Source organism: Callorhinchus milii, unplaced genomic scaffold, assembly GCF_018977255.1.
Source record: "Callorhinchus milii isolate IMCB2004 unplaced genomic scaffold, IMCB_Cmil_1.0 Scaffold1, whole genome shotgun sequence".
NCBI classification, from domain to species: Eukaryota; Metazoa; Chordata; class Chondrichthyes; order Chimaeriformes; family Callorhinchidae; genus Callorhinchus; species Callorhinchus milii.
The window spans coordinates 94,234,742-94,261,889 of NW_024704742.1; the positions used below are offsets into that span (position 1 = coordinate 94,234,742).

At 43.9% G+C, this 27,148-nt stretch overlaps 1 protein-coding gene across 2 annotated transcripts in view; it reads right to left on the bottom strand.

Annotated features, from left to right (window-relative positions):
• Positions 1 to 23,850, bottom strand: part of aopep (aminopeptidase O (putative)) — a 198,632-nt gene extending 174,782 nt beyond the window's left edge. For both annotated transcript variants that reach the window (XM_007899975.2, XM_007899978.2), the window contains exons 1-3: positions 22,904 to 23,850; positions 15,393 to 15,556; positions 616 to 769 (exon numbers count right to left, since the gene is read on the bottom strand). In XM_007899975.2, the coding sequence (XP_007898166.2) occupies positions 616 to 769; positions 15,393 to 15,556; positions 22,904 to 23,700 (1,115 nt within the window). In that variant the 5' untranslated portion in view covers positions 23,701 to 23,850. The remainder of the gene's footprint in view (positions 1 to 615; positions 770 to 15,392; positions 15,557 to 22,903) is intronic.
• Between the last annotated feature and the right edge of the window lie 3,298 nt (positions 23,851 to 27,148).

Below are 27,148 nucleotides of genomic sequence, written 5' to 3' on the forward strand. Positions count from 1 at the left end.
AGCGCGGAAGCCGGATTGGAGGGGTTCAAAGAGGGAATGGCGAGAGAGAATGAAGCGGAGCTGGGACACAACGACTTGTTCCTGGACCTTGGAGAGGAATGGGAGGTTAGAGATGGGGCGTAACTGAAGAGTAGGGATGGGTCCAGGGAAGGTTTTTTTTCAGGATGGGGCTGATGACGGCTGTTTTTAGGGGGGTAGGAACTGAACCGGTGGACAAGGTAAGGTTGATGACGTCAGATAGGAGAGGGGCCAGAAAGTGGAGCTGGGAGATGAGGAGAGAGGTGGGAATGGGATCGAGGGAGCAGGTGGTGGGTTTGAGTTTGTGGACAATCACGGTGAGGGAGGAGGGAGAGATAGGGTCGCAGGAGTATAGGGGTGGATGGGTGGGGTATAGGTCATGAGAGAGAGATGATGTAGTGGTGGCAGTGGATGCGGCAGAGGTGGCTGAACGTATCCCCTCGATTTTGGATTCGAGGAAGTCTCCTCACAGTTGGAGTTTGAGGAGAGGATAGGTGAGGCCTGGGAAGGTGGACGGAGGAGACCGGTTGTGGTGGAAAAGAGAAGCCTAGCAAACACTTCCATTACAGAGCCCAGAGTTAGAAACATGATACTAACCTGCAATTGTCATTCTCACAGGCTGATGAGGCGGGTAATGGATTGAAAACCTGGGAACTAAAGCTGGAATTAGCTTCCACCCAATATCCTACAGCAATTGTGAATGTAGACGCTGGCATAGGCATGGTCACATAATAAAACCATTTCGAGAGACCTGCAACAAAACAGTTATTTTAATTCAACTTCGCCAACTGATTTCTTACTCCATTTCATAAAAAAAAATTGCTCATCAACAAAAAATAATCTTTGCATTTGATATAGCGCCTTATCATGCCGTTGAGACATCTCAAAGCGCTTCACAGGGTATATTGCAAAGTGGATCGACTGTGTATTTTGTGAACAAAATATATTAATAAATTACAAATAGTAGGAATTGCTCTCAGTCATAACTCTGTACAACTTTTTTGAAATGGACATGATAACTTTCAGATAAGCACACAAAGGTAGGAAGGACCACCTGCAATCTAACATTGACTATTGAAGTAAGAAGGTTGCCCAGGTGGTCGGTCTCCTTGCACATTGACATGTTGTTGGGAGCAGTGCCTACCTTTGTATCTCGGACCTTGACAGGGAATCAGGGAATATTATTTGGCAATTTCCCATGACAATGTGGTCAGCGGTACATACAGACTCATTCTCTCCCCTCCCACACACACACCAATTAGTTGTACACATTTTACCGGCCTTGAGAGCATGAAAGGCCAATTCAACCTCATTGGGATTCAAATCCATAATCTCCTAACTAAGGCACTAGGCACCCTACCAGTTGAGCAATTCCAGCCTTAATTTACTGGTACAGTTCTGCCAGATTCACACAATCGATTTCCAAGGCTAAGAAGTAGTAATAAATAATTATCTTCTCCCTACAGACCTTGAACAACTGTGTCATCAACTGTACAATCAATTTGCTGAAGTTTTAATTGCCTCAACTGCTGTTCTTTCTGCTAACCCTTTAGGGTTTGTGCATTAGGTAAAAAACATAAGTATACTGTTTCTGTGATGACTGTGATCCTTTTATTGAATCAATTATTGGGCAACTAACTGGAATCTGCAGCTCAATTCGTTTTTCCGAAAAACGTTTTTGTTAAAATGACAGCAGCTCAGTCCGATAATGAGGAGAACCCAAAGTGTGAAACCTAATGTTTATTCATGCCTGACGATGTTACCCAGAGCTTTATCCTCAACCCAACAGTGAGACAGCAGTAAATTGGTACAAAAGCATCGTGAACACAGACAATAGGAAGTATCCTGTCAATACCAGAGCAAGTAGTAACAGAGTTAGATTTTAATTGGAGGCCCCTGCAGGTGGTTATCTTTATCACTGGAGACATTTTGGAATTTTGATTAAGGTTAATAATGAAGACAGAAGACAGAAGTCTGTGAAAACCTCCTCTGCCTCCGCACTATTGTATGAAATGTATCAGACTTAACCCAAAGTTAATAGCTTTGAGGGTATGTTTTGGCTCCTAAAAACAATTAAAAATGAAATATACTATGTGTAAAGTATGCTTTTAAATAAAAACTGGAGGCGAGCAATGTGAACTACTAGAGGTCAATGAGAGTCAAGGAGACAATGGCAGCATACTGACTAACAAGCACTGACTGAAAATGTAGCCCCAGTAAAAAACATAATTTTTGTGGTCAGTTGGCTGTCCGACACATGTGGAAAACCATGCTTAAGAGTGTCCAATCCAAACTCCATGCATCCCACCTAAATATAGAAATTCCAGAGATATGGAAATGTTCACTCTCTCCCTAGAGAGATGCATCCTGCTTAACTAATTCCAGAGAGCTTTCAGAGCAGGTTGGCAAGGGCAAAATCTTTGGGATCCCAAATTATGGTTTTACGTAATGCACAAAACCCTAAAGGGTGCACAGGTGTACTACTGGAGTCTAACCAGCTAAAACTGGATAGCTTGCCATTGCATAATTTAGAACCATGATTGGAGACATAAGGAGCCAATAATTTGTATTGTCAGCTCTCCGTTATTTAAAACAAAAGGTTTTTATATTTTATGTCTGAAATTTACCAGAAAGCACCTGGGCTCCCAATCAAGCTTTCACCTCCATGGGTAAACATGGTAAAGTCATATTAATTACATAATAGAGGGAAACAATAAATGTACAGAAAGGCATTTGTAAATTCAGGTTTTTACTAATGAATAAGCAGGAATTGTTTGTGGTATCGCCTATACAGTTACTACACTTAGCAGTCGGCCTCCCCAACTCCTTCCTCCATAGGCTGCAGACCATCCAGAACTCTGCAGCCCGTGTCCTCTCCTGCACCAGGCTCCGTGACCCTATCATCACCATCCTCGCACAACTGCACTGGCTTCCCATCACACAGAGGATACAGTTTAAGATCCTGGGCCTCACCTTCAAAGTCCTCCATGGTCTCGCTCCCCCCTACCTCTGCGACCTCCTAACCCCCTACCATCCTGCCCGTTCCCTCTGCTCAGTGGGCTCCGGCCTGCTTCCCGCCCTCCGCCTCGCTCACCCCACCATTGGCGGGCGGGCCTTCTGCCACTCTGCCCCCACCCTCTGGAAATCCATCCCGCAGTCTCTCTGCCTTGCTCCCTCCCTTGCCTCCTTCAAGACCCATCTCAAGACCCTCCTCTTCGACTATGCTTTCCATCACTCTGAATTCCAAACCAAACCCTCATGCCCTCCACCCTCCCCAATCCCAACTGCCAGCTCGGGTCAGAAACACTGACTCTCCAGCGCCTTGGCACGTCCTCCCAACATGAAAGACGCTATACAAATGTAATTTTGTTGTTGTAGCAGTAAATCCTATCAAGCCTTTTGAAACATTGAGACAATGTTATAGGGCACTATATCAAATGTCAGATTATTATTTTCATTACACTCTGATAAAATAATTTATTTGAACACTATATAATATACAAGAGAATTTCTGTGCAATTTCATAAATCACCAAGCAGCATCAAATCATGGTCTGAGGACAATAACTATGGCAACAATCCTCCCACAGTAATCAATGGAAACACTCAGGAAAGCATACATTTTGCAACTTCTCATTCTGTAGATAACATAAGTGAATTAGTAATTCGAGGAGACTTCTGTGTGTTTAATAATTGTTCATGAATCTTGCAATTTCTTTTTAAATAAAAGATAAAAGGCATAAAAGAAATGTGTATAGCAGATGACCGTCATCATCAACCCCTCTCGTAACCCTTTTCTCCTAAATGTCAACTTGTGTTGGTAGGTGACAGTGACTCTTCAGTCCCTAGCTGATAACAAAAACTTGCATTTATATAGCACCCTTCATGTAGGATAGCATCTTGGAGCGCAGCACAATGGCGGGGTTGGACACTGAGCGAGGGAAAGGGTTAAGAGGAGGTGAGCAAACCCGCTGTGGAAGAGGCCACGTCTTAAAGAGGGATTTAAAAGAGGGGGATTAGATAAAGGGATTGAGGCAGGGAGTTCCAGAGGTTAGGGGCAGAGTGACTAATGGCGCGGTCACTGATGAAGGCACGGAGGGATTGGGGGATGCACAGAAGGTCTGAGTTGCCCGCTGAGCAAAGGCGCCAGGCAGTAGAGTGGGGTATGAGCAACCATAAATATTATTTATGAGCATGAACAGTAAATGCATTGAGACATTCAACCATGAGGGTGCTATCTCAATTGAGCACACTTACAGCAGGGAATTGCTATATACAACAACAACAAGATTCCATTTATAAAGAATTTTTGCTCTTCTATAAAGTGGGATGTCCGAGGCCACTTCATTGTCTCAGCTAGAACTGCAGACAGAAAAGGGATCTTATCTGAGGCCACACACAAGAATCACGGAAGAGCATTATTCACAAGAATAATGGCAGTGGGATTCACACACAAGATTAGAAACTGAGACCTTTTTATGCCAAACACACTCTTCCAGGAAGAGAGGGTCTGTACAAACCATATTTTGGTTTGTTGTAATAGTTTTTGTAAAGAATTCCTCACATCCATACAATAATAGTGTATCTTGGAAAAATTGCATTTCTTTGTTGCTTTTGAATAAGAATCTTATAAGTTAAGCTTTCAGCAGTTACAGCATTGGGGCTTCACTGGCTCCCTGTTCCCCCACAAGATCGAGTTCAAAATCCTTGTCCTCACTTTCAAAGCACAAACTTGCTCTTCCCTACCTCTGTGGCCTGCAACTCCTGACAATTCCCGCCATTGGTCTGCTCCACCATTGGCAGGTCGGGCCTTCAGCCTTTCTGCCCTCACCATTTGGAACTCCATCCCACAGTCCCTTCTTCTCACCCCCTCCAGGCCTCCTTCAAGGCCCATCTCAAGACCTTCTTCTTCGACTATGCCTATGGTCACCCTCCTACCCCCACCCTCCCTACTCTCCACCCCTCCTGATCCCAGCCCCTAGCTTGGGTGCACGTCTTTGACTATCCAGCGCTTTGGGATCCCCTCCTAATGTGAAAGGCACTCTACAAATGTAATTTAGTATTGTTGTTATATTTATATCCAGCAGCTATGGATTTGTAAACAAAATATAATGCTCTTCCGTGATTCTTTCATCGTGCAAGTATGATTTTTCCTGGTTTAGTTATTCACAGATGTTCAGTAGTTTGCTTCGCACTGCTAACCAGGAAACAATTTATATTCTTAAAAAATGATACATTGAAGACGTATACTGGAATATTCCTACAGAATAAGTATCTACATGTAGTACTCTGACAAACCAAATACAACAATAAAGAATATTATGTTTTTCATTTTATAACCAAAACAGATTTTGCCTTTTTAAGTCTGAACTGTTGAAAACTCTCACCTATTTCCTTAAAAACAGACTGCAAATGAAGCATGCAAAATCTGGTCACGTGAACAAGATAACTGCAATTTCATTACCAGATTAGGATGTTAAACTGTAGTGCTATAGAACATTTTCTATATTCCTTATTATCTAACAGTGCTTTTGACCCTTTTTATTACATTTACTAATCTGATTTTCTTCCATTTCAGCAATGGCAGGAAAGCATTCAGACAGGATCTTAAAATGTCTCAATTTCTACTGAGGTGTATTTGAATATTCTTTCATTTTTTTCCATTGAAGTGCACTTAAATATCATTAATTGAATGTAATCCACTGTAAGTTTATAAAGCAGCAGATGGAGCTACTTATCTCCATCCATAAATCCATTTCTCAAAAAGGGAAAGAATTAATACACTGGGTTTCAAAATGTTTTTTGATGAATTTTTAATGGATCAATGCGAGGAATATTAGTGCTGAAAATGGAACACTTTCTCATTTCGGGCACACAGAGTCTTGTAAGTCAGATGTTAGCTGCATATTAAAGCTCCATTTACTCTGCCTAAATTAAAACAAAAGATACTCTATCTTGTAATTCTTTACAAGAAAATGATACCAGGCATGAGGGACTTTAGTTATGAGGAGAGATTGGAGAAATATTTTCATGGGAGCAGAGAAGGTTGAAAGGGGATCTGAGAGATGTACATCATTATGATGGATTTTGCCAAGGTAAATAGGGAGATGCTATTGCCACTAGTAGGGGAACTAGACAACATAGTTATAGGATAGTCACAAGAAGAGTGAAAATAGAGTTCAGGTGATTCTCTTTCATTCAGAGTTGTTAGGATGTAGATTGCCTTGCCAGGTAAAATGCTGGAAGCAGATGGATTTCAAGAGAGAAGTAGACAAGAATCTGAAGGATAGAGGCTTGAAGGGGTACAGGGATAAGGGAAGGCAGTGGGATTGAATGAACACCATGCTCTGAGAACTGGTCAAAATCAATGGGCCAAATAGCCTCTATCTTTGCTGTAAATGTCTGATTCAATGGCACCAGTGTGATATTTTCCATTGTCCACATCGCCCATCTTTGTGGACCTTTGCAGTCAAATTAATGGTGCTGAATTAGAGACAGTTGTGAGTGTGGTTCAGTGGAGAGCAAGCTAACACTGTGTAAACTCATTTCACATAGGTACTTTACAGCTAAATATTAACAGAGAACTTGGGGGTGGTGTGGAGAAGAGAAATTAAGAGAAGTTTGGCTCCAGAGTAAGAAATGGAAAACTTAATGGGAAAGCTCACGATCGATGAAACAACAATACAACAACAACAAACTACGCTTGTACAGCATCCTTCACGTCAGAAAGACATCCCAGGGCGCAGGACAATCAGGGGTTTTGACCCCGAGTTGGGAGTTGGGGTCAGAAGGGGAGGAGGGCAGGGGGGTGGGAGGGTGGCCGAAGGCATAATCAAAGAGGAAGGTCTTCAGACGGGACTTGAAGGAGGCAAGAGAGGGGGTGAGGTGGAGGGATTGCGGGATAGAGGTCCAGAATGTGGGGCCAAAGATGTTGAATGCTGGATGACCAATGGTGAGGAGGGAAGTGCAGGGAACCTGAAGCAGGCCGGTATCCACCGAGCAGAGGGAACGGACAGGCTGATATGCGGTTATGAGTCGGAGAGGTCGGGGGAGCAAGACCATGGTGGGCCTTGAAGGTAAGAACAAGGGTTTTGTACTCAATTCTCTGAGGAATGGGGAGCCAGTGAAGCCGGACAAGAACAGGGGTGATAGGTTCCCGGAACCTGGTGCGACAGAAGACACGAGCTGTAGAGTTCTGAATAATGTGCAGCTTGTGGAGGGAAGTGTTGGGAAGTCCACCGAGCAGGTAGTTGGCGTAGTCAAGCCAGGACGTAATGAAAGTGTGGATCAGGGTCTCGGTGGCTTGTGGTGAGAGGCAGTGGCAGAGTCGGGCAATATTGCAGAGGTGTGGAAAGGCGGTACGGGTCATGGCACGAATGTGGGATTTTTAGGATAGCTAACGCTCGAAAAGGACACCAAGGTTTCGGATTGGCTCGGTGAGGTGAAGAGTGCAGCCATGAATGGTAATAGTGTCAGTGGCTGAGGTAAGGAGGCACTGCAGGAAGCCAAGTAGGACAGCTCTGTCTTGTCAACACTGAGCTGGAGGAAGTTGGCTCTCGTCCAGGACTTGATGTTAGACTGAAAATTAGCCAGGACATCAAGTGTCCTGGAGTCAAGGGTAGAGGCGGCGAGGTAGAGTTGGATTTCGGTGAGATAAGAGTTGGGTGTCAACTGTATACATGTGGAAATTGACTCCATACCTGCGGATGACATCACCGAGCAAGAACATGTATAGATTGAAGAGGAAGGGGCTGAGGACAGAGCCCTGAGGGACGCCACACGTGACAATTCGGGGACTAGAGGAGGAGCCGTTGGTGGCCACGAAGTGCAGACGGTGGGAAGGTAGGATTGGAACCAGGTAAGAACAGAACCATTGAGGTGGAAGTGAGAGGAGAGGCGGTGGAGAAGAATAGAGTGATCAACAGTATCGATAATGACTGAGAGGTGGAGAAGGGCGAGGAGACAGAGGGCTCTGACCACAGGTGGACAGAATGTCTTTTGTCACTTTGAACAGAGCTGTCTCTGTGCTCTGTGCAGCCAGAAACGCAGATTGGAGGGGTACCTGGAGGGAATGCTGAAAGAGGAAATAGCGAAGCTGGGAAGCGATGACTCATTCCACAACCTTTGATACAAAAGGAGGTTTGAAATTGGGCGGTAGTTGGAGAGCAGAGATGGGTCAAGGGAAGGTTTTTTGAGGGTAGGGATGATGATGGTTGTCTTTAGGGGGAAGGGTACGGTGCCATGGACAGGGAGAAGTTAGCAAAGTCTGTTAGTAGGGGGGCAAGGAGGTGGAGTTGGGAGGTGAGGAGAGGGTTAGGGAGCAGATGGTGGGTTTCATATGGGAAATGATGGAGGTGAGCGAAGAGGCAGAGACAGGGTCAAAAGTGTGGAGGGAGGGGTGGGGGAGCTGGAAGGGGAGTGGGAGGTGGGGACAGGGTGCTGGAAGAGCAGAGCAGATCCCCTCAACTTTGGACTCGAGAAAATCCATCATTTCTTCGCATTTGGTGTTGGAGGAGAGGATGGCAGAGGATGGGAGGGTGGACGGAGGAGTTGGTTTATGGTAGAAAAGAGGAGTTTGGGGTTGTCCTTAGCTTCGAAGATGATTTTGCAATAAAAGGATGACTTAGCTGAGACGAGGGCAGAGAGGTAGGTCTTGATGCAGTTCTGCTAGATCCCACGGTGAACTGTTAATTTGGATTTGGGCCAGGTGCATTCGGTGGAGCGAACCTGAAATTTGAGGGAGGGGAAGCAGCTGGTGTACCAGGGGCATTGGTACGGGAGATGACGGGGGCAAGAGGGTCGAGAATAGCTGAGAGGGAGTTGTTTAGAAGGGTGATCAAGGAGGGTAGATCATTGCAGGAGGAAGGCCAGAGAGTAGGAGTTCAGATGCCTCCAGGGCAGCGGAGAGGGCATGGAGGGGGATTTTTCTCCAGAGGCAATAGGAGATGCACGTGGGGTAGGTGGCAGGGAGGGGGATGGAGGAGTAAAGGGAGATGAAATAGTGATCTGAATTGTCTTTGTCAGTGATGGTGACATCAGAGATGGTAAGGCCCTGGGTTATAACCAGATCTATCGGGTGGCCATGGATGTGAGTGATGCAGTTGATGTGGAGGGAGAGGTGAGGAGAGGAGAGAGGAGAAGTCAGCAGATGTGGAGCAAAAAGGGGTGAAGTGGAGATTAAAGTTTCCCAAGATGATGAAGAGTTCAGAACAGACACAGAGGGAAGACAGGAGGGTGGGGATGTCAGAGAGGAAAGCGGGGGTGGGGAGGTCGATAGATGAGAAGGATTTTTAAGGAGAGATTGGAGGGATGGTAGAGAGTGAGGTGATCAAATGAGGAGAAGGATCCAGAGGAGTAAGAGGATAGACCCAGTGAGGACCTGGAGATGAGGGCCACACCACCGGCCACTACTGTTGGGTCGCAGGGCATGATGGAAGGTATAGCCAGGTGGCGTGGCCTCAGTAAGAGAGAAAATGTCGCCTGGACATGCACTGCTGCTACAAACTGAGTATCATTTCCCCATTTGTGCAATGTACTAATTGATAGCTACAGGATTATTTGAAGCCATGTCTGAAAATGTTATTGTGCTTTACATGAATATTTTAATAGCAGTCAATAAGGAAACAACTAAGTAGCATGCCACTACCTGGAAAACATCAGTGAATTCATGTCGGAAAGTTGCAGAACATTCGGTAAGGATAAACACAATGCCAAAACCAAAATACAGACCTCATCTAAATTGAAATTATTAATGGCTTTATAATGAATATTTTAATAACAGTCAATAAGGAACCTAAAGTCAGGACCCAAAAAGATTGCAGAATTAACAAACACACTGATTCTAATCTTAATATCAAAAGATTTGTGCGCAATTGGCTGCCGCATTTCGGCCACAGAATACACTTTACAATATATTGTGTGAAGCTCTTTGAGACGTCCAATGACGTAATAAGGCGCTCTATCAAATGCAATGATTATTATTATTATTATCTTGCTCTGGGTAACAGAAGCGGCAGAATGGTTATAGATTTCAATCGTTATGTACAGTTTGACAACAGACTCTTGCTTTTGAGAGTGTAATAGGTGTAGGACATGGATGCACTTTAACAATGCAATAACAGTAAAGCACTCCGCGCTTAACAAGAACACCACGAGTCAGAATCTTAGACTGAAATGACTTGTCCTCACGGAAGGAAAGAAAGGAAAGGGAAAAATGATTCCTTTGCCAGCCACTATATGGTGCAGTTTGAACCTGGCATCTACAGTCTCAATGAACCTGAAAAATAGTAGAGATGTCTTGTCATATGGAAGAGCATCTCCTGCTGATGGGTAATTGAAATGGCATTTTCAGGAATTTAAATCTATATTCACAGTTCAAACCATCTTGACTTTCCGCGTGGAAAGGAAGCACAGCGACAGAAGATAATAAGGAAGAGGGCTCTAAAAGTGACAAGCTGAGAAAGATGAAAAGAAAACAAAGACACCTCATTAAAGTGCTCTGCATGTGTGTATATTTCCACTCATCAAGGTGACTTGTGGCAGTACTAAGGAAGGAGGGAATATTTTGCTACTTCACAGTGACTCCATCAAACAAGCCTAGAACCGCTATATAGCACAGGGCAGATATCACGCAGAGCTCCTCCTTATTACTGTAACAAGACAGTTCAGTTGCTTTTGCGTTTAAAATATAAGTTATCCTCACATAGAGATAACCACAAATCGTACCCAATTTTAGACGTTTTTTATAACTTATTTCATTTAATTTCATTGGGACGTCCTCCCGACGTGAAAGGCGCTCTATAAATGGAATCTTGATGTAATAGTTTATTAGGAAAACCTTTCGGACAAAAAAGAGGCTTTCATCTCCATTTCCATGGCTAGATTCATGTACCCAACTTCAAGAGAAAGGTATCTTTAACGTTAATAACTATATCTATAAATATTAAATTAGCTTCTTCAAAATATCAGGAATACTGACAGACTCTTCAAAACCTCTATTCCAATGATGACATCAGCCATTATTCAAGGCATTGGTTCCAGAAATATTGAAACCAGTGGATCTGAAGAAAATGTTCAAAGGTAAATTTTGAATTTCTTTGAAGCCTTTTCACTTTAAACATAAGAAATGATTTCCGTTGACCTCAAATTTTCAACAACTTATATTTATATAGAATCCTTCATGCAGGGCAGTGTCTCAGAGTGCTTAATTTAACAGCAATGACAACAAAATTGCATTAATTTAGTTGTGTTATTCAACTGCATTATTTAGTGTTTCAAAACACAGATCCCGATTGACCTATGTAAATAAAGGCAACAGTGCAGCATTGGTTATGCAGATCAGATGCTCACAGATTCTAATCTGGCTATGCTGAGTTAGCCAATCTTACTGAAGCAGCAGTTAGGATGTTACAGTCTCAGTATTCCTGGGTTAGAGCGGGGAAAGAAATCAGATATGGTTTCAGAAGTGCAATAGCCTTCCAGGACCAATTGTCAAATATGTCTGGCACCCAAGGATACGTATTCCAGTAAAACAAAGTATAAGTCAAGTTGCTCCCACCTACCTCTGTGACCTCCTAAACGCCTAACAACCTGCCCGCACCCTCTGCTCAGCAGACTCTGTCCTGCTTCACATCCCTGGCCTCGCCCGCCCCAACATTGACAGGTGGCCCTTCTGCCACTCTGCTCCACCCTCTGGAACTCCATCCACAGTCCCTTCGCCTCGCTCCCTCCCTTGCCTCCTTCAAGACCCATCTCAAGACCCTAGTTTCTGACCATGCTTTCCTTCACCCCGCTTCCCCCTTGCCCTCCACCCTCCCCAATCCCAAGCCCCAGCTCGGGTCCGAAACACTGACTGTCCAGCGCCTTGGGACGTCCTCCCGACGTGAAAGGCGTTATACAAATGTCATTTTGTTGTTTTTTCAGGAGAGGAGGATGGTGGGGACAAAAAGGAAGCACAGTTGCACCTTGCAGCATCCTACAGCTAGAAGTAGTAAAGTTAGGAAGATGTTTCATAAATGCACAATGTTCTCTGAAACAAAATACCCAATTGTTCTTCTTCGACTTTGCAGCTCTCACAGAGTTAATCGTGCTTTTTTTCTTATTTATTTTGTTAAAAGCATTCAATTTCAATGCAAGATTTCTGAGAAGCTCCAAGGTTATAAATGGTTATAACACATGCTCAGTTTAGCGGTAAAAAATAGTTCAATGGAAAGAGACTTCTCCACCCAAAGGAGGCAGTCAGGTGATCATATAATGGTTGTTATTAGGTGCATAAGAATGGTCCTAGTGACTCACCTTTCATTTTCCTGTATGCTCATGCCTACCTTTCATTTGGTGCCTTTAACTGAGTCCCACGATTAAGGTCAAGAGCTCAGTTTGTGTGAGGAATCACAAGTACAAACCCATGTCCTAATATTTTGGGGTGATGGGTTGTTCTTCAATGTGGGGCATCATCAGACCGCCAATTAGCTTTCATAGCTTAATCATGATGTGCAACAGGGAAGAGGCTAGTGCATTGCATATGTTTTCTCTAGTATTTATTTGACTTGCAAACATAAATAAGAATACATACAGAATTGAAAAGCTTTCAAACGACACAGACTTTGACCATTCCAGTAAATTCAGATCAATATCCCTTGACCTATCATTATCCCATTATAAGCATTTACTGTATTAGAGCATCTCTTGAGCCATAATCAGATCACGCAAAACATTCGTCATCAGTCCTGATGCAATTTTGGTGTTGATGAGACAAAATTACCTTGTCTAATCGCATTTGAAAGCTTTTACAGCAACCCTCGCAGTGAATCCTGATCTATTTCATTCAATTTGTAAAGTTCCTGTGTCAATTTATTCTACATTAAGTCATAGTTGCAAACTTGTTCTTTAAGAATTGTCAAGTTTATGCTTTTTTTTGGTCAGCCTGACGCACGCAGAAACCCATTACCAAGCTTATGTGTATCCAAACCAAACAGAATTCCGTGCATCCCATCTATACGTGGAAATTTCAGGGAAGTTTATTGGAATGGAATCCACACTATCTTCCTGGAGAGATGAATCCTGCTAATCCAATTCCAGAAAGTATTAGGCACAGGTTGACAATAACCAAGGCTTGGGGACCCCAGAGTGTGCGTTGGGTTATTGTTGGGATATAACCAGCTAAAACCACATAGCTTGACTGAAAGTACTGTCTGGCGAGCTTTCCTGCTGTTTATCCAATTAAGGGACCATCCTATCCATGAGGGCTTCGACCTGCAGGGTTAACAGGAGCTGAATGGGAAGAGTCTTTAACATCTGCATAAACCGCCGGATGGGACTTCAGCTTAACGTCGCGTTTGTAGAACGATACCTCTAACAAAGCAGCATTCGCCCAACACTGTACTGAAATGTCAACCTAGAAGAGCACAGTATATCAGTTCAAAGTCCTGATGTGAGGCATAAACTTTAGACTTAGAGGCAAGAGCGCTACCAACTTTGTTAACACTTTCATTCTATTTATAATAATTATAATCCTTTTATTTAATAACTCGAAAATACAGTAAAAGTAAAAGTATAATAAAAATATAGTCATTATATTGAAAGTAAAGAGGCTGCTTCCGCGCATTTGGTTCCTGAAGATTTCCAACAAGGGAAAAATATATATTCAAATTCAGTTCTAATGTGCCAGCTATTCCATAGGACTAGGTGAGAGAGAATGGCAGGTTTTGGCTTTATAAATTTATATGACAACATCCTGCCATCTGCGGATAAACAAAATCCATTGTGAGGACATTGGTATTGAAAATGCAGTGTTCTCTATCTGGATTCGTACAGTAATTAGCAATTCAAAGTTGCAAACAGCAACTGCTGCCAGTAACCAGGAATGTGTCACACCGACCAACAAGACCTCTGGTATCGTTCACTGTGGTCCTTTACAGTTATTGCTGGTCTGATGATGCATTTACAGCTACTGTCAAGTGTATCGCCCGAATGATCGAATAGGCTCATGTGTTCAGGAATACTGTACCACATTTTAATCCAAACACTATGTGCAAAAATAGAACATGCAGCTCCACCTCCTGCCACAAGGTGGCAGTGCAAACATGCTCAGCCACTACACTAATTTGTGGTTTGATTGCATTTTAATTACTTTACTTACTTTGGGATTTTTCTCCATTTACTGGATAAAGAAGGTCCTACAGCCCATCCGACTTCATCCCTCCAGAACACCCAACCCTACCATCCTTCCCCCCCATCACTGTCTCTACATTCTTGTCGATTTTCGCCCTTTATGTACTTTCTACCCATCTGTCTTTCTTTGATGCCGAGGCAGATGAGGTGAAACAAGCAACATCTTTAACTGGATGGACCCGTAATTTATTTCCTTCGCTTCTTAATGGGCAGGTGCTTGCTGTGTTTATTTCTAGAGATGCTATCTGTCCTTCAGTAGCTCAGCCAGGTGGCTATTCCTCTGCGTATGAGCCAAGGCGATAAACAGTGCCAGGCTAGGTAACCATAGGGGGGGGTTGGTGAATACTGCAGAACTGCATATATCACAGCCAAGCCTAACACTGTCCTCATCCCCTGAACAAGTGAGCCCTTTAAAGCCGGGCTCAGCTGATAAGAATCAGAAACAGAAACCCCTCGCCGATTAGCCTGAGGTGAAGTCAAGTATAGGAGTCCCTACCACCTCTAAAAAGCGCTCCAAGACATTACCCTACCCGAAGGGCACTATACAAATGTAAGTTGTTGTTATATTCATTTCTCCTGGCAGTCAATTAAATAAAATGCTGCACACTATCTCATTACTAAAATAGGAGGGGGGGAGTTTGTGGGGAAGAGGCAAAAAGAGAAAACTAAAAGAAAAAACAAACTGTATAATCATCCCGGGGCAGGGGAGGGGAGGTTGGATTAGGTGTAGAAAGGGTTGCCAGTACTGATTTGATTCATTGACAATTACAGTGAGTTGACAATGTAAGAAAAGAAACATTAAATTTCAAAGCTGATGGTTGTATTTTGTTGACTTGTTCACTTACAACTTGCATTTATACTGTTCCCTCATGTAGGGTCATGACTCGAAGTGCTTCACAATACTGGGGTCGGACGCCAAGCAAAGGAGAAGGGGGAAGAGAGAGATGACCAAAGGCGCGGTTAAACAATGGTAGATTTCATGGTGGGATTTAAGGACAGATGGGGGGGGGGGGGGGGCGAGGCCGAGGGGTACAGACAGGGAGTTCTGGAGTCTGGAGGTGTAGTGATTGAAGGCTCGGCCACCAATAGTGATGAGGAGGGGGTGGAAGACGTGCAACATTTATATATTATTCAACACATTTTTTCCCCTCAGAGCCCTCAATGCTACTGTCCTCATGTGTACAACATCTTGGCGAGTTCTCTTACCTTCACCGTGATGGGGTTCAGCACAATTTTCACCGCTCATTAAAACCACAGAATCTTTCGGGGCCCAAACTGAGGCCTGCCAGGTTGCCATAGCTACTGGTGGCTCCTGGCAAGGAAAGAGAGCTCTGTTGTTTATAGGCGATCCTACTGTATACACACATGGCCTGCAATTTAAAAACAAATACATCGTAAATTAACACAAAATACCAGAAAGGTTTTCGTCTAAAGAAAAATATAATTTATTTTAGTCTGACACAGCAATGGCAAAGCATTGGCCTCTAATTTAAAACCTACCTTTGCTATCAAATGACCAACTAGTGGTTGTCCTCTGGGGTGCATTTCTCCAAGGTGAGAGTATTGCAGTGACAGGGAAATTTTATACGTGCTGCTGGAAAGCGTATGTGGAATTCTCACTCTGCTTTGGATACTCTTTGAGCACGGAGATGGGCTTTCACATGGGTCAGACACCCAACATGAGATACGCCATAACAAATGCAAGGTTTATTATTATAACCGAATTTAACAAATGCAAAAAACTATGCAATATTGAATGTTTGGTTACAAAAGGGTTTATAATGATCTTTTGTCTCAAATGATGCGTTTAATCAGTACTTTGTAGGTAGTTATAAACAGTTAAGCTGCTTTATTATTTGAAGTTCTAATAATAAAATATTATGCAAATGTGAGCTGACACCTTTCTTCACTTCCGTCCCACTTCCATACTTTGGCTTTGTTCCACCCACCAAGTCTTTAAATGACTGTAATATGCTCGCAGAACACTTGCATGTAATTACCCACCTGGTCCTCTCCAATACAACAGATAATTGAAGGCTCTGCCATAATTCAGAACTAAATAAAGGATCGCAAGCTGCTTGACTTGACCAATGGCCTGATCGTGGCTGTATTACCAAGATCATACTGCGTGACCTTAAGTTTTACTTATGCCTCATGTGCATCACTAAGTCTTGCCTTTAGTGAGATCTCTCCAGGTTGTGGATAAAAATAGTTTTCAATTATCAACTGTTTATGATTTTCCTTGGACTATCACATGCGTGCATTGCTTTTGCTGTAGTATGTTCTTTGTGACTCTCATGAACTCTGTAGCATTTAATAACTTAATAACTTTCTGCACCAAATGTTTATTATGTACAAAAGCATTTAATTACCTCATCTCTGATACCAACAGCAAGTTCCATATATAATAATAATAATTCTTGTATTTCATCATAGAATCATAGAATTAGATAGCGCAGAAAGAGGCCATTTGGTCCATTGTGTCTGTGTCGGCTCTTTGCAAAGAGCTATCCAAATCAATCCCACTCCCCCGTTCTCTCCCCATAGCCCTGCAAACTTGTCCTCCCCAAATTACCTACTTCTCTCTTAAACGTTGTTATCGAATCGGCTTCCACCACCCTTTCAGGCAATGCATTCCAGATCCGAACAACTCGCTGTGTGAAAAAATTTCTCCTCACCGCCTCTATGTTTCTTTTAGCGACTATTTTAAAATCGGTGTCCTCGGGTTACCGACCCACCCGCCAGTGGAAATAATTTCTCCTTGTTCACCCTATCGGATCCCCTCATAATTTTGCAAATCTCGATTAAGTCTCCTCTTAACCTTCTCTGCTCCAAGGAGAATAATCGTAGCTTCTCTAGACTCTCCTGATAACTGAAGTCCCTCATTCCTGGTACCATCCTGGTAAATCTCCTTTGCACCCTCTCCAATGCCTTGACATCCTTCCTAAAGTGTGGAGTCCAGAACTGAACACGGTCTCTAACTGAGGCCTAACCAGTGTTTTATAAAGGTTTGTCATAACTTCCTGACTTTTGTATTCTATACCCCTATTTTTATAAAGCCTAGTATCCCGTTTGCTTTAACAGCTTTATCTCCCTGTCCTGCCACCTTCAAAGATTTACTTATATGAAACCCCAGGTCTCTCTGTTCCAACATTCTACACCTGAAGTCCCTCTCTTGATCCATTACCCCCAGAAAGTGATCCGGCAATCGACTAACAACCGGGCTCCTACTTACTGCCAGATAAACATCGGCGTGTGGATTAAGGAAACTTGCATAATATATAACTGCAGCTCTTCTTTCTAGCATTTCCATGTCTGCACCAAGTGCTTTGCCTTCATTTCTAGATGTTCTTGTGGTTTTATGTGCTCCATGGTTGACATGTAAAACTGACGTTTTCCACTTAATTCTTCTAAGTTTCGCTCGTGTTCCACACTTAGAAAAATAGAACTAAGGAATTTGCTGATTGACTCAAACTGCTGAACTGCATAAAAACATGGACATTTTCAACATAGGAGGAGAGAAATCAGCCTATCTTGCCCATTCCACTGGTATTAGACCTCAGGACAGTGATTTAAGATCGTGCTTATTTGAGTCAGTATCATTTCCTCTCCCCCCCACCCCCACCTCACCCATTTCTGACTTGATGTAGAATCGCTATTCCACTAGACTTTGCCCCTTTGCTCCACACACTGACCGTGGAGAAGTGCAAGGTTGAATTTCATGCACTTCATTTGCAAGCGTCAACTCATAAACTGCTCTCTAGCTCCACAAAAGCTAGGAGTAGGAATTGGTCATGGCAAAACAGGTTAATATAATATAATATAAAAAATTATATTATAATAATTATCCTTGCATTTTATATAGGCCTTCTCACATCGTTGAGATGTCTTAAAACACTTCACAGAATATATTGTAAAGTGGATTGACTGTGTATTTTGTGTGTGAAACACAGCAATGTCCCACAACAGTTATGGATTGACTTACAATTTTTTTTTGAGGAATTATTACCACGATCCGCAAATCGACTGACAACTGGGTTCCTATTTACTGCTGGGTAAAAAGAGGCGTCTGGAGTAATAAAACTTGCCTAAGATTTCACCCTGCCCATTATTGAGGGCATTTACAGAGGGCATAATCATCTGGAAAAATTGAGCACAGCTATTACAAGAAAGGAAGTAGGTTTATCCAAAAGCTGTCCACATTTTCCTGCTGAGTTACATTAGAAAGGGAAATAAAAAGTCCACTGGTCTGGTACTCGACATGATGAAGCACTAAAATCTATAGAGAATTGTTAATTTTTTTTAAACTGTTGCTCAATTTCCATGTGTTTTGCAAGAATTGTGACTGGGCTTCATTATTTGCGTTCCAGTGGATTGAATGACTCACAGGTTGGAAGGAAAGACGAGCAAACGATACTGTGGCAATCACTCCGCCAGTCAGGAGAAGCCTGTGTGGGAGAGCAAGAATGCAAATTCAAATCCCAATGCACCACTAGCATTGGAACGGAGTACTGTAGCTTAGGTTTAGACCACTCGCCTCGCAAGCGAGAGGACCTGGGTTCCATTCCCGGGCAAAGCGAAAGATTAGGCAAGTTTCCTTACTCCACACACCTCTGTTTACCTACCCAGTTGTTAGTCGATTGGCGGATCCCTTTTCGGGGGTAATAATCCCTTAAAAAAAATATGGTCACTCAATCCATGATTGTTTGTGGGACACCGCTGTGAGCAATTGGCTTTCATGTTTCGCCCACGAAATATACTTTACAGTATATTCTGAGAAGCGTTTTGAAACATCTCGAAGACATGATAAGATGTTATATCAAATGCAAGGATTATTATTGTTATAATAATAAGGCAAGGCACACTAGACTTGAAATCCCACCTAAACATGGCTGGTTAAAGCCTTTTTGTCCTAAAAATTTAATCTTGAGAATAAAAAAAATGGAGAACTACAGTTTTCTGCAGTTCTTAAAATCCAGACTGGAATGACATATTTTCCACAATTCTGCACAACCTTAAATTTTCGGACAAAATGGTCTTACTGGTTAGATTAGGTAAAATTTCAGGCCAACTGTTGAGGTTACATAAAGAAATCTTTGCTCTACCTTGGGCAATACCATACCAATACCAATACCAATTTCTCCCAGAGAATGATGAGGTCCCCATTTGAACCAAGATATGAAGGAAGATGAAGCACAGTTCAGAAGCAGAAGTATTCTATAATAATCTATCCTCCATTAATGTTACAACAAAACAATTCCTCTACTTACCCTTGTTATATCTAAACTCTGATGCCAAAGTTTCAGATTTATTTTGAAAGAGAGATAATGTTAAACCCTTTGTTGTAAAATAAAATGAGCAAGATCCATCATATATCTGTCGGCTTCTTTAAAAGCAATTCTTTTCAGTGCCATTTACCTGCCCTTTCCCCATATCCCTGGAGCTGACTTCTTTTTAGATATTTATCTAGTTCCTTTTTGAAAGCTAATATGGTGTTTGATTCAACAACAACTCATGAGAGGGCATTCCACATCCCTAACCACACATCCCTGGTATCATCCTGGTACAATGATTAAAATACTTAACAATTGTAAGAGGAGAAAGGATATTAGGTTAGCACACTTTCTTCTCACCTCTAGGATAGGAACTGGAATTGCATCTAGACTGATAAGCTGAACATCTTTCTTTCACTACCTCTCCTGTCTCTTGACGCTATGAAAATGCAAGTTTTTTTCTTCCTTACATACCTTCAATCATCTCACAGAGCCCACAACAATGGCAGGTGTGAAAATATTTAATGTAGAGAATGCTCTCTCCGTTGGGGCTACAATGCATAATTTATTTTTCTGCTGGCATCTGAAACTGAGCAAAACCAGAGATCCAACCTTGAATCTGCATGATTTGAAACAAGAGCACTGTAACACTTACCTGCTAAGCCTCATTGAGATACAGCAGTAGATGGGGGAGTGGGGGGGGGGGGGGGGGTGGAATACATTAGTCCTGCTGTGATGTACCTGACAGAGATTTCTGATGAGTGCAAATAACCAATTTAGATGTAGTGTAGCTTTGGAGCCAATCAAATGCAATCCAAGGTCTCTAGAACAGAGGTAGGGTGTCATCTTATTTTATTTAACGTCATCAACAGCCTGGGTAGTGTATTATTCTTCAGTAAAGAAATGCACATCATCCATCATCTGATTTGTCTGCCCTTCCTCACACACATACACCAGCACTACCTGCTTTCAATACGGCTACCCTCACCAACTGGCAATAGTTGATTAGAGATAAATGAAGAAGAGAGGGAAAATAATAAAAATAATAATAATAACCTTGCATTTGATATAGCACCTTATCACGTGGTTGACACGTCTTAAAGCGCTTCATAGAATATACCGTAAACAGAATTGACTCTATATTTTGTGGGAGAGACGCGGCAGCCAATTGCGCACAGAAAAAAAAGCCGATGTTTCCAAAGGCAAAGGTAAACACCGACAACCCTCAAAAAAGAAACAAGGCCATTGCAACACCTACTTTAAATACTACATTTATGAACGACGACTCATTTGAAGGCTTGCTATCAGGACCCCCTCTTAAAAAAAATCAAACTGTTTTACGAATAACTGTCATTAAATTTAAACATCCTCTCATTTATTTTGTTAAATAATACTGATTACATAAGCAAGTAGTTGGAGAGGCAAGTTTACCGAGCCTGATGTGCGAGAACTGAATAAACACACAGATGCTGCTCTCGTTGAAGCAGCCTTCAGTTTACAACAGTTTCCACTCTCTCACACCCTGAGCCTCAGCCACCTGCTCAAGCTGGTAACCCCTAACAGCAAACACAGGGTTTGAACAAAAAAAATCTCAAATTCAACAGGAATGGACAAAAGAATGTTAATCGTAGTCATGCTTTACGATTATTTTTTAAAATGAGGGTGATGACGGGTGAAACCTCCCCCCGGAAAAGATCATAAAATACTGCTATTGCTTGGTGCTTTTTATGTGGAATGTCACACGTCATTTTTCTCTTAGCGCTCATGTAACATGCAGCAGGCAACACTCACTGGCTATTAACAAGAAAAGAGCTGCATCACACCCAGCGCAGCCAAGCAAATCTCTTCGTGATTACTTGAAAAGGTCCGAATAATCAGTTCATCAACAGATTCTGCAATCTTTCCAATCAGGTAACCACAATATCTTTACCCTACTTTGCTCCGCACCTTAGCAATCAACCTGCCCCATGAGGGCAGGAAAATAGGGCAGTGTGAATATTTTTAAATTAACCTGATTCTGTCCTGATTCAGTACGTTATGTGACTGAGCACCAAGTCAGTCAGCCTCAAAATTTCTGTCAGATTCACTTCCAATATTCAAGTGCAATTTTATTATCTATCACAGGTCAGACATACAGCTGGGCTTGGGCATACATATTATCAGCTACCTGTAGTAATAATACTTGCATTTGATATAGTGCTTTATCACGTTGTTGAGACGTCCCAAAGTGCTTCACAGAATATATATTGTTAAGTGGGTTGACTGTTGAGATTTCTTTCCTTTCCTTGTGATTAGATGGATGGACAATTATTATTGAATAAACAGTGCTGTATGAATATCGCCAGTGTCACATTCACCCAAATTTTCCAGAATGTAACAATCATAGTCTGAGTTGCACCAATACTTAAGATATTTACAATATTTTTACAATATTGACACAATATCCAGTTCAGACCCTGAATGAAAGGATTTACAAACGTTTTCTGCCCACGCTTATGTATCAATAAGCCTTTGATTGCTGAAAAAGCACAAAGGCTTCTTGTCGCATTGCCCTACATTACTGCGCACTGATAAAACAATTGTGCATTATTGGTAAAAAAAACATATTCAGCATCCCTGCATAAAAAGATGGAGTAAATAATAAGCAAATCTAAATTTGAATAAAATGTATTAAGCGGGTATTTCAGTTAGAAGTAAACGCTCTCAACTAATGTTATTTGCAAAATAATTACTATTCCTCCAGCTCAGGTGCAAGATCTTTCTCTTTGACGATGCTTTTGGTCATCTTCCCACCTCCACCCCCTTGCCCCCCACGCCTCGCAATTCCAACATCTAACTCGGGTGCAAACCCTTCACTGTCCAGCGCTTGGGATGCCCTCCCAATGTGTAGGTGCTATAAAAATGCTAATTGTTGTTGTTGTTGCAAACTTTGGCCTGTCCAGAGCCTTGGGACATTCTCTCGAAGTGAACAACACTATCTATATGTACATTTGTTGTTATTGTTGCTTCCAAAAAACTACTATACAAATGAAACTTGTAAAGGTGTTTTAGGCCAACCAAATAAAATTATCACGTGAACACTAATGTGGGCAGTCTGCATTAGGTTACATATTACGAATATAACCAAAATCATTGTACACTCTGCACAAAATACCTGACATCCAAACCTAACAAACATGTTTGAGTAACTTAAGGAATTAACAAGGTTATTGCTCCATTGAATCATAATGACATAAGAGCATTGGCAATGTGCTGAGCAGGAAGGAAATGCCCTAATTAATTTTTCAAATCATCATTCACAAGTCCTCTTTCACACAAACCAGCTCTATTTTTTTTAGAAGAGTCCAAGTCTTGCATCGACACCCAATCAACCGATGCATCTTATCTGTTCCACACGTCACAAATTAATACTCGTGAAACCACCAAGCATTCAAAGTAACTAACCTGTAACTTTGGTCCTGGGTCCATCTCACTGAAGCACCGTCTGCCTTGGTTTCATACCAGATTTTCAATGCGTGAGGGAAATCTTCAGGAGTTTGTATTCCCGGTTTCCTGATTTTCAGGCACCACATGTCTGTGTGGAACTGGAGTTCTCCGCAGCCGGGTGCATGGCTGCCCTGGAGATAGTAGTGATGCTGCTCTCGCCAGCGTTCTGCTGCTAAACTTATAATTTTGTGCACAATGTCATTTCTGGGATCACCTTGACGTCTCGGACAATAGCTGCCGTCTCTTGCCTCGGCAATCAGTTTCTCGGTACCTGCCACAGCTGTGACATCCACTTCTTCCACCTTTCTCACCACGAGATCGCAACAATCCAGCACCAACACAAAATCCTCCCCATCGCTGCAGCGCTCCCTCGTTCCAGAAATCCCACTAGCCCACTCATCGTTGCCATGGTGACAGCTATTAATATCAGTAACTCTTCCAGCGCTATGGGTAGGCAAATTGCTCGTCTTATCTGCAGATGCACAAGCAGCAGCAGCAGCACTTGAGGCAGCATCGCACAGAGATCCAGGTGGCTCAGCTTCAACTATTCTCCGCGACTCACAGCACCGACCTACTTCTGATGCGTCAGGTACCTTCTCACGCAGTCTCCTGGCCTCCAAGAAAAGGACTGCGGTCCCACTGAAGACCTTCTTGTCGAAGTTCAGTGCAACGTCTAACACATAGTGCCTGACTAACATGTAATTGGTGTTGGCCATGAGAGGAAGGTCGTCTTTATTGGGGTCTAGAGTTGACATTGTGTCTTAAGAGTATGTAAGCAATTGGCTCCAAGCGCGTTTATAGGTAAACAGTGTCACTGTCGTATTCCCCAACTTTTATCACGTTTAAAAAGGATTTTGAAACCCAATGCTGGATCTTCTATTTGTGTGCAGGCAGCAGCTATTATTTTTATTTCTTAACACCTGTGTAGAAAAAAACATCAGATTAAAACTGTGTTGTGTGGCCGTTTAAATCACAAATCACACTTCACACAGTTTATTGTATTTGGGTTTCCTTATGTTAACTTGTCTACAGTCCCTAATATCTGCGCTCATCGATCAAATCTATAATAGTGGATTGAGTGGAGCCAGTTTCTGCTACTAGTTTTCTGCAGGGCCTCTCCACGAGTGAGAGCAGGAAGGAGGGTGGTTGAGGGTAAGGGAAGCACATCTTGAACACATTAAAATATGGAGACTGCTGTGAGGGTTAATTTGACAGCAAAATCCCCAAAGAATTTACACATTGCTGCCTCAAGAGTTGGTACTGACGTGAAACACACCTTCACCCTGAAACTTATTCCAGTGCAGAATTAGGCACATTGATTTTTTTTTATTGGAGGTCAGATTTAGGCTGATGTTGGTTGGGCTCCAGAACGCTGTACTTGTAAATTGGAAGTCATGGGATTCCAGGGCGCAGAGAAAGGGTTACTGTCAATCGCAAATTTATCTGAGTTCCAGAGCATTTCGTATTTATGCCAATAAAACCAGAAGTAATCCCAGATTGGATACAGAAAAGCATTCCTAAAAACACCTGGTATAAAATATTTTCCATGCTCCAGGAAACAGTCGTCTATTGTATTGTACAATTTTCTTTAATAGTCCTGTGGCTATATCTATAACATTAATAATCCTTCATGGGATCTTTAACGCTCACCTTAAGAACAGCCAATTAGGATCGATCCTATTTTATTACATTTACATGGAGCGTAGTACCTCAGAGAGCTTGACAGTGAAGGATCCTGACCTCGAACCAGGGGGTGGGGATAGGTGACCATAAGCACGACCAAAGAGGAAGGTCTTCAGCCACGACCTGAAGATGGGGAAGGAGGGGGCAAGGAAAGATAAAAGGACTTGATGCAAATCCCCATAAAGGCATATAAGTTTTCGAATGAAAAACAAACTTCTGATCGCTAACCTGCCATTCTCATTTAATAATTAAATGGAGCTACTTCCCAATCATCAAAACTGAAATACTGCCTGCGCTATCTTATAGATGACAGAACAATTTCCTACTTGGTAAAGTGCTAAACTGGGATTACTGTGGCTATGATCTGATGGCATATCTTCACATCTAACTGACGCTGAATCATGCTGGTGCTAATGAGGATGTGTTTGCATGAGTGGGCGCTGAAAGTATTGGTCAACAAATAACTGTTAACAGTCTTAATGGTTAACAGGCAGAAAATATTTTAATCTCTTTTTTCAGTGTCGGAGTTTATGCTCCTTTTAATGCATTTCATTGAATATGTGAAGTGCTTTGAGATATCCTCCTGATGTGAAAGGTGACAAATGGAAGTATTATTATTATTGCATGGAACTGTAGCATAAATATACAGTGCACACATACAGTGCAGGTACAACCTCCTACTCTGTTGCATTCACCACTTTACAATACTGTATGTTCTGTGAAACATTTGGGCTGGTGTGTGTGTGTATGGGGGGGGGCTGGTGTGTGTGTATGGGGGGGGGGTGTGTGTGTATGGGGGGGGCTGGTGTGTGTGTATGGGGGGGGCTGGTGTGTGTGTGTATGGGGGGGGCTGTGTGTGTATGGGGGGGCTGTGTGTGTATGGAGGGGGGCTGTGTGTGTATGGAGGGGGGCTGTGTGTGTATGGGGGGGCTGGTGTGTGTGTATGGGGGGGCTGGTGTGTGTGTATGGGGGGGGCTGGTGTGTGTGTATGGGGGGGCTGGTGTGTGTGTATGGGGGGGGCTGGTGTGTGTGTATGGGGGGGGCTGGTGTGTGTGTATGGGGGGGCTGGTGTGTGTGTATGGGGGGGCTGGTGTGTGTGTATGGGGGGGCTGGTGTGTGTGTGTATGGGGGGGGCTGGTGTGTGTGTGTATGGGGGGGCTGGTGTGTGTGTGTATGGGGGGGGCTGGTGTGTGTGTATGGGGGGGCTGGTGTGTGTGTATGGGGGGGGCTGGTGTGTGTGTATGGGGGGGGCTGGTGTGTGTGTGTATGGGGGGGGCTGGTGTGTGTGTATGGGGGGGTCTGGTGTGTGTGTATGGGGGGGTCTGGTGTGTGTGTATGGGGGGGTCTGGTGTGTGTGTATGGGGGGGGCTGGTGTGTGTGTATGGGGGGGGCTGTGTGTGTGTGTGGGGGGGGCTGGTGTGTGTGTGGGGGGGGGGGGGCTGGTGTGTGTGTGTATGGGGGGGCTGGTGTGTGTGTGGGGGGGCGCTGGTGTGTGTGTGCGTAAAGGGGGGGCTGGTGTGTGTGTGGGGGGGGGGCGGTGGCTGGTGTGTGTGTGTGGGGGGGCTGGTGTGTGTGTGTGGGGGGGGCTGGTGTGTGTGTGGGGGGGGGGGGCTGGTGTGTGTGTGTGGGGGGGCTGGTGTGTGTTGGGGGGGCTGGTGTGTGTGTTGGGGGGGGCTGGTGTGTGTGTTGGGGGGGGGCTGGTGTGTGTGTATGGGGGGGGCTGGTGTGTGTGTATGGGGGGGGCTGGTGTGTGTGTGATGGGGGGGCTGGTGTGTGTGTATGGGGGGGCTGGTGTGTGTGTGTATGGGGGGGGCTGGTGTGTGTGGGGGGGGGCTGTGTGTGTGTGGGGGGGGCTGGTGTGTGTGTGGGGGGGGGGCTGGTGTGTGTGTATGGGGGGCTGGTGTGTGTGTATGGGGGGGGGCTGTGTGTGTGTATGGGGGGGCTGGTGTGTGTGTATGGGGGGGCTGGTGTGTGTTGGGGGGGGGGCTGGTGTGTGTGTGTATGGGGGGGCTGGTGTGTGTGTGTAAAGGGGGGGCTGGTGTGTGTGTGTGGGGGGCTGGTGTGTGTGTGGGGGGGGGGCTGGTGTGTGTGTGGGGGGGGGCTGGTGTGTGTGTATGGGGGGGGCTGGTGTGTGTGTATGGGGGGGGCTGGTGTGTGTGTGTATGGGGGGGCTGGTGTGTGTGTATGGGGGGGTCTGGTGTGTGTGTATGGGGGGTCTGGTGTGTGTGTATGGGGGGGCTGGTGTGTGTGTATGGGGGGGGGCTGGTGTGTGTGTATGGGGGGGGGCTGGTGTGTGTGTATGGGGGGGGCTGGTGTGTGTGTATGGGGGGGGCTGGTGTGTGTGTGGGGGGGGGGGGCTGGTGTGTGTATGGGGGGGGCTGGTGTGTGTGTATGGGGGTGTGGTGTGTGTGTTATGGGGGGGGCTGGTGTGTGTGTATGGGGGGGGGGCTGGTGTGTGTGTATGGGGGGGCTGGTGTGTGTGGAGGTTGTGGGCGGGGCTGGAGGTTGGGGCGGGCTGGA